Source organism: Leopardus geoffroyi, chromosome A3, assembly GCF_018350155.1.
Source record: "Leopardus geoffroyi isolate Oge1 chromosome A3, O.geoffroyi_Oge1_pat1.0, whole genome shotgun sequence".
Lineage (NCBI taxonomy): Eukaryota > Metazoa > Chordata > Mammalia > Carnivora > Felidae > Leopardus > Leopardus geoffroyi.
Window position 1 is genome coordinate 79,176,605 of NC_059336.1, and position 8,272 is coordinate 79,184,876.

At 34.8% G+C, this 8,272-nt stretch overlaps 1 protein-coding gene across 4 annotated transcripts in view; it reads left to right on the plus strand.

Annotated features, from left to right (window-relative positions):
- SANBR (SANT and BTB domain regulator of CSR) overlaps positions 1–6,105 on the plus strand; it is a 66,733-nt gene extending 60,628 nt beyond the window's left edge. For 3 of the 4 annotated variants that reach the window (XM_045446147.1, XM_045446149.1, XM_045446150.1), the window contains 5 exons: positions 495–523; positions 600–673; positions 1,489–1,577; positions 3,276–3,367; positions 4,267–6,105. In XM_045446147.1, coding sequence (XP_045302103.1) covers positions 495–523; positions 600–673; positions 1,489–1,577; positions 3,276–3,367; positions 4,267–4,303 — 321 coding nt within the window. In that variant the 3' untranslated portion in view covers positions 4,304–6,105. Of the gene's footprint in view, positions 1–494; positions 524–599; positions 674–1,488; positions 1,578–1,720; positions 1,793–3,275; positions 3,368–4,266 lie in introns of all 4 variants that reach the window. The other variant, XR_006703483.1, reaches the window with a different exon arrangement.
- The last annotated feature ends 2,167 nt before the right edge of the window (positions 6,106–8,272 follow it).

Here is an 8,272-nt window from a genome sequence, read left to right on the forward strand (position 1 = left end):
TTTAAAATAATTCTTATTTCACATGCCTTTGAAAGCCAGGTAGGATTAAAAGGACAATAATAACCGTATTTGACTAAAAGAGAAATCAAAGATTCCAAAAATGTATGGAAGGCTGGGTTGAGACAAGTTCCACACAATTATATTGGGCAGGTTGTACATTCATCTGCATGCCAAGTGCTGCAAGCACACAAATGGGTGAATTCTAAAAGATTGCATAAGCTGGGGCTTCCAAGTCAGACAGATAAAGCTGGGTTCAAATTTAGGTCTATATCTCTTTGGACAAGTTCTTTAACTTCTCTGAGCCTGTTTTATTATAGAGATAATTACGGCTGCTGTCTCGTGTGGTTGTTGCAAGGTTTAAATGAAATAATACTTGTGATGCTTTTGGTACGGTGTCTTGAACTCAATAAATTAAGCTGCTTTTTATTTTAAACTGTAACACTAATCAGTAAATATGTTCTAATTGGACCTTAATGTTATCTACTCTTTTTTAGTCAACTTCTAGAGATGTGTCTCCTTTCATGTGAGTATTGCTCCTTAATCCATCAGATATTCACTCTTAAAGCATCAGTGCTGATTTTTGTTTAAATTTCTAATAGCGTGAGTATGCAGAAGAATAAATGGGATGCCACAAGATCCTTGAGATTCAACCAGGATGCACAAAGGGAAGATGGTAAGTTTTAATATTTAGGTAACGTACAGATTAGGTATAAATAACAGTGATAGGAATCTTTCATTTAAAAAAAAAATTTTTTTTTTAATGTTTATTTATTTTGACACAGAGACAGAATGCGAGTGGGTTGGGGCAGAGAGAGAGGGAGGCACAGAATCTGAAGCAGGCTCCAGGCTCCGAGCTGTCAGCACAGAGCCTGACACGGGACTCAAACTCACGAGCTGTGAGATCATGACCTGAGCCTGAGTTGGACGCTCAACCGACTGAGCCACCCAGGTGCCCCAGGAATCTTTCATTTTATGCAGTATGCTGAATAGCGTTAAAAGTTCCAACTGGAATAAAGCCCAGAATTTGCACATTCCCTTAGGAATCAGCCAGAGTTGTATTAGTAGACAACCCTAGCAGATAATGTGTTGTTTTATGCACCTGTGGTTTGGAGGTCTCAGACTGACTTTTGCCCATTACTTGCGCATCATATTTTAGGTTCATTTACAAGTGGGTTTTTTTTTTGTTCTTCACTATTTATTATAACATGTAACCAATAGGTCTGTTTTTAATCTTTTTTTATTTTTTATTTTTTTAATATATGAAATTTATTGTCAAATTGTTTTTAAAAGCAGCACAATTACCTATGTATAAGCCATTTTGCCACTTGCTGCCTAAAGTTCTTCAAAGATAAATATGTGTAGATGTCTGTAAAATAGTATCTAATGGTATTTTCATAAATTCATGATAATTGAAGTGTGTGTTCTTTAAGAAACAGAAGTTATAAATCATCCCCATAAAAAGTTAGGTTTATTATATTTTACCTCCAGATCAGCGGCGGATGTCCGAAATTACAGGGCACCTAATAAAGATGAGATTGGGTGATCTGGACCGTGTCAAGTCAAAGGAAGCAAAAGAAGTAAGAATTATGTGCTAGGGCACTGTGCTTGCATAGATATGCCTTCCTACTTTATTTTCATCATGAGTAATATAAAGATGTTTTAGGCAGAATTTCTAAAAACTAATGTAAATATTTTAATATATTTTTATATTCTGTACCAGTTCACTCACATAAACGTTGTCCACCTTCGTATCACCCGTGGTCCATAAGTCCTCTATAACACACATAATAAGGTAGGTTATTGCTGAAAGTGTAATGTCACACCACGAGTAGATTAGCTGTGCATTGCTGACTATCCAGAGGGTGACTTTTTGGAAGTTGCTGATTTCAGTCAACTCTGTAGGCAGTGCTTAGATGTTATTTCTAAAATAAGATGTAATCTTGCTGAAAATGATGCCTGGAAATACCTGTGTTCTTACTAAAACTATGTATTAGTCATAACACCGTATATTAACATTAGTATTGGTATTATGTATTCACAAAAACTCTTGCCCTAATTCTTTTATTTAAAAATTTACTTCCCTATAAAACTTATAAAATCTTTCTTTTTTAATTTTAATTTCAATATCATTAACATACAGTGTCAAAAATTCTAAAATCATTGTGACCTTGGTTAGGCAAATATTTCTTAGCTGTGACACCAAAAGCATGATCTGTGAAAGAAAAAATTGACAAATCAGACTTCATCAAAATATCAATGGTCTTTTTGAAAGACACTACTAAGAAAATGAAAAGATAAGCCATAATCTATGAGAAAATATGTGTAAAAACACTTATCTGGTAAAGCATGTGTCCAAAATATATAAAGAACTTTCAAAACTCAATAATCAAATAATCCAATAAAACTAAATGGGCAAAAGATTAACCAGACCCTTCATGAAAGAAGGGATACAGATGGTAAATAAGCACATAAAAAGATTCAGCATCTTTAGTCATTAGGGAAATGTAAATTAAAACCTCAGTGAGATAACTGCTATATAACAACTAAAATATCTACAATGAAGGGGAAAAAAGTGCTGGTCAGGATGGAGAGCAACTGAAACTCTCATTTATAGCTGGTAGGGATGCAAAAAGGAATGGTCACTTTGGAAAACAATGTGTCAGTTTCTTATAAAGTTAAACATTTACTCACCATAGAGATCAGTTCATACATGTTTATACTGGCTTTATTCAGAACTGCCAAAAATTAGAAACAATCCAAATGTCCTTCACCTGGTAAATGAATAAACCAACTGTGGTGCATACAAAAAAGAAAGAACTAATACATCAGTAACATAAATGAATCTCCTACACATTACGCTAAGTGAAAGAAACCAGATTTCAAAGGCTACACAGACTGTGTGATTCAATTTAGGTAATATTTTCAAAAATACCAAACTGTAGGGACATAAAACAGATAAGTAGTTGCCGGGAACTGATCGTGGGTTGACTTATGAGAAGCACAAGGGGATTTTCTTGAGGTGATGGAAATGTATTTCTCCCTTGTAACAATGGTTACACTACTGTATGCATTTTCAGAACTCAGAACTGTACGCTAAAAAGGGTGAATTTTTACTATATGTAAAATTATTCACATAAATTATAATTCAAAGAGCCTGAATTTTAAAGATCAAAATAAAATTACTTCTAAGCTAAAATATATTGCCATTTTAATAAAGCAGAGCTTCTGTTGATTCCATAAAAATAATAACTTCGTTTTGCCCCTTTACTCTGCAGTTTGCAGGAGGTATTTATTCCAGACTTGAAGCGCAAATTAAGGCCTCAGTGCCAGTCACTGCCCGGCAAAGCAGCTCAGAAAAAAACACAAGGTAAAGCAGCATAAACAGATTCAGAATGCGACTGGCTTTGACGTGATTTTCTTTTTTTAGGGAAAATGACATGAACAATAGAGGCACATAATTGGAGTTTGGTTTGTTTTGTTTCAAAGATTAGATCATCGAGACATTAGAACCAGAATTTAACATCAAGTTAAGACTTAAAAAGCTCATAAGCACAAAACTTAATGAAAGTATAGTTTTGGGTTTTTTTTTAAGTTTTCTGTTTACTGAATTACTTCTGTTCTGAGCCACCTGCTGATAAGAATGTAAACTATACTGCTACTGTGAATTAGTAGAATTTTATACTATTTATGGGTTATATATTATTATTTTATATAAATCATTGAAGTCTTTCCTGTTCCTTATTTTATTTCTCTTAATAAAAAGTAACTTGTGGGTCCTCTGTCATTTTACATCACAAAATTTCTTTTAAATTATAACACTTATTGAGATTGGATCATTAATACTACAGATCCAAATGCCTTATCAGCAATTCTGAAATCCAGAAAACTCAGAAAACCATCAAGACTTTTTTGTACATTTGTGGCAACTCAAACCTGGCTGAACTACTATGATGCTATTTATAGTTTTTATTTATCACACTTAATTTAAATGTTCATTTGTTACACTGAAAAAGTATTAATGTGTTTGGTTAAAGGGCATTGCTCCAATCCATAATATACAATATATGTACCATATTCTGTCCCCACATCCACAAAAATCTGAATTCCAAAATATGTCTCACTCCAAAGGTTTTTAAAAATGGAATGTGGGGCTACATGAAGTTTCATTTAACTCTGATACTGTCAAGCAAACATAACCTAAAGCAGCAGCAACTTCCTCCTGTTTTAGAAGCACCTCTGACCTTCTTTTCTGTTTAAAAAATCTAGGTCTAAAAGCCGTTTTGGTTCAGGGCGTCCTGCATAAAGCATCTTAACTACAACTAAAAAGAAGACACACCTCTGGACATCTGAGATTGCTCACTTCTTGAAGATCTTCAGAACAATGACTTCTAAATGTTTTATTTATTATTCTTGCAAACCACATAAATCATAATGCTAAGGGAAATGTATAGTTAGGTCTTTTGAAACCTATTTGTAAATATGAAACTTCTTAAATCTGACTTTCTTTTAATGTGATGCTATGTAGAAAATTAGTATTTACAGATTTGCATTGTTAAGACTCCTAATATTTGTTATCCTTTATTTATTTGAAAGAGAGGAGGCCTCAACTCTCAAGTAGCTAAGACTTTTTAAGACCTTAATAAATTAAGGGAACACAGCTGGTGATGGTACTGTGCATGTGCACTGATTATAGTATGCCTTTTGAGCTGTAACTCTTGGGATAGCATTGAGAACTGCAATCTGTGTAATGAAACTCCCAGGGATGCTAATTTTAAGTTTGCATGGATATTAAGGAGTGACAGGTCTCAAGCCTATATTAAATAAAGTTTCAAGGTGTGATGTATTCCCTGTGTTGGGCAAGAGGGTTAATTTTTTTCAGCATTAATCCATGGAAAGCACAATGTTCATCCAACTTGTTTTTCTTTCAGTTTTTAATGCTTATTGGTTATCTGAGCTGGAATTACTGATCATTCCTTTTCTTCTGTGAAGCCAGTGCCATTCTGAATTTATTAAAATAACTTGATAGTTTTAGGATAGTAAATCATTTTAGTTGTATAAAACACCCAGTGTGCAGTTCTCAGGGCTCTAAAACCCAACCATATTTCTAAAACCATTCAAATAGCCCCATTAAACAGTTACAATTACTTACTACTTTAGCAGTGTCTAGAAGGAAACATTCCCAAATACATTTGATGGGTGAAAAATGCTGTGCATTCAGTAGAAATCAAGCTAAATTCTATTATATAGATCATGTTTTAATTTTTCTAACCAAGTAGAAAGAGTGCTCAGGGAAAATTTGTTCCAAACTATAAGCATAAAAAATTATGTGTTTGGAAATCACATATAGGCCTCTGAAAAACTTATAAAATTCACTGTTTCTATTTGTAGTCTTCATTGTCTTATAATTGGAATTTCTTCAAATTATTTAGAGAACAGATTTTGATAATGTGTGACAGAATGGCAGTTTCCATTGAAATGCTGAAGTGTTAAACTCCGTTAACACATACAGAAATCATTTTTAGGGACTATTTTAGTTAGTAAATGCAGCTAGATGTTATTTGATGCTATAGGTATGGATTTTCCAAGGTTTTTGAATTTATGTTTGGAAATTTTGTTCCAGTTTATGTATCTTTCAATTGTTTGATGTTTTTGAAATAGATTATAAAATTTTTATTTTCAAAAGAGAATGTTTTATAGTACATGGTCTATAAGCTCTGTTAAATACCACAGTCTTGTTTCTTTTACTGTATTCTCTGATTAAAAGGATTTAGGCCTGTACAGGTTATATAGTGCTGTGATGGTCACCACTGAAAGAAGTAAGCTCTTTAGATTTTTAACTGATGATAAAAAGGCAAGTTGCTTTTCCCCTGGGAGGACTGTACCAGTGGATTGATTTTTTACAAACCAGAATTTATCAGAATTTGATTTTCTTAAGAATAGGCTTTTTATTTTATAAACATCTGTAATACATAGCACAGGTACCACAAACATTTTAATCAAACTGTTAATAGTATTTCTTTACCAAATACTTTGAAAAGGTTTTATCTTACATTAATTCTGAATTTACATTCCTTTAATTGAAATAAATGTTAATGACAAAAATGGTTTGAAAAGTCCCTTGATCTGAATCATTCCATCTTCTCAGGAAAAGTCTGGATGGGCTCCTAGAGCACAAGTTTTCATGAAAAATTAGCTCTGTTACAAGGTGTATTTTATAAATTTTAAGATTGTTTTGAGTGAGTTTATCCTGGTAAAGATTCAGCAAAATATTTAGGGGCTAAAATATTGCAGGAAAGATTATGTGTTAGGGGTGCTTATTCCACACTCTTGCACCATGTTTGTAATTCTCCCTTTTCAGAACATTCAGCCAGATATTGTGAGATATGCTAAATTGCTTTGGAAGCTGAGGCTGAAGCCCTATTATGCTAATCTGCTAAGGGCAAATTTAATATAAAAACAAAAAGAATACCTTTCACATCTAATATCTGGAATTAAGTCTTCAGCTATCCTTCAGCTATTCATTGAGCAACTATTATGAATCTCACCTTTTCGTACCGCCTAGTTAAGAGGTATTGGGACCTAGCCAGTTCAGTTCAAATAGGCTAGCTTTCCCCCTCTGATTTAAAGCTAATCTGTTGGGGAAGGTGATGGGATAGTATTATCCCACCAATATGGGATTGTTGGAGGATTAAATGGCTTAATCTAAAAAAATTAGCACAGTACCTTCTGACTTATAGTAAACCCTCCATAAATGTTAACTATTGTTGTTGCATTGTTATTTGAATATTTGGAAAGTAGCCTTAAATTCTTTAAGATGGGAGTTTTATATCCTTCTTCCTATAATTTGAATTACTAAGGATGTGTGTGTGTGTGTGTGTATTTAGTGCAAGAAAGAAAAGGGACACCTAATATTTTGGTGGTTGTTATGGCATTTTGCGTTACTTTATTATATTAAAGGTCTTGGCGTTACTTAGACAAAGAACATTTGAAGGAAGAGCTATGTAGGAAAACTATTTCCTGATGTTGGTAGTGACCTATGCTGTTTTCAAAGAGGTTTACTGAAGAATAGAGAGTGAGAACTACAGCATGGTCTTATAGCATCCCTCTTTGCAAGGTACATTTTTCCTTGAGAAAATGTAGCTAGTTTGACTCTTATTATTTGTCTATGACAAGGCCAATTCTTACCAAACTGTAGGTGGTATAGAAGAGTAGTTGCTATTTGTTGAATATATATACTGAGGATGGTGCTAGCTCTGTGATATGTCATATCTCCATTAGCCTCACAGCAAACCCCCCAAATCAGATGTTATCCCACTTTATAGGTGGGGAAGGAAGTTCAGAGAGGTGAAATAACCCACAAACCGGGATTGGAATCCGGGCCTATCAGCAAATTCCAACACTTTCTTAAAACAATTTTACCTTGGATTGCTTAAAACATTCCTGGAGTGCCTCCTGCCTCATGGCAGCTCCTTCAGGCTGAAAACAGCTCACTGCCTATCATTCCAGTCATGTTTATCGAACTGCCTACTTGGCTTCGTATTTGGAATACCAAGAGGTGTCTCCACTTGAACATAGAAGAGAACATGTGCTGTATCTCCCCAACACCAACCCCCCAACTCCCTGCTTGTTCAAGCCCAATCATCCCAGTTCAGTAAATGGCACTACCACCCACCCAAGGGCGCAAACCAGCTACTCAGCAATTATTCCTCTTCCTCTCTTTCCTTCACTTCTTCACATCCAATTCGTCAACAGGTCCCAAACATACCCTACATCCATTTGCTTCTCTCCATCTCCATTATCCCCACGCCAAGTCATTAACCTCTTTTACACGAAGTGTCACAATAGCCCCCTAAGTAATTCTCTGACTTCCACTCCGACCTGTTACTCACAAAGCAACTATGGTGATTTTGAAATGTGAATTAGATCACATTACTCCCTGCTTAACACTCCAGTAACACCCCATCCAACCTAGATTAAAATGCAACCTCCACTGCTCGGGTTTCCAAAGTCTTACGTGACCAAACCCCTAGTTGCCTCTTGACCTCTTTTTCCCTCCTGCTTGCTCCATTCCTCTCACATTAACCTACCTGTTCCTCCAAAAAGTAAGATCATTCTCACCTTTCAGTTTCTTCAGTTAGCTGTTCCCACTAGGTAGAAAGCTCTTCCTAATAATTCAGATGTTAGGTTACATGTCATTTCCTCACAGGAGACATTTCCCATGTGCTCAATCTAAACTAGTTACCGAGGTCAGTCTCATCACATCATCATAGTT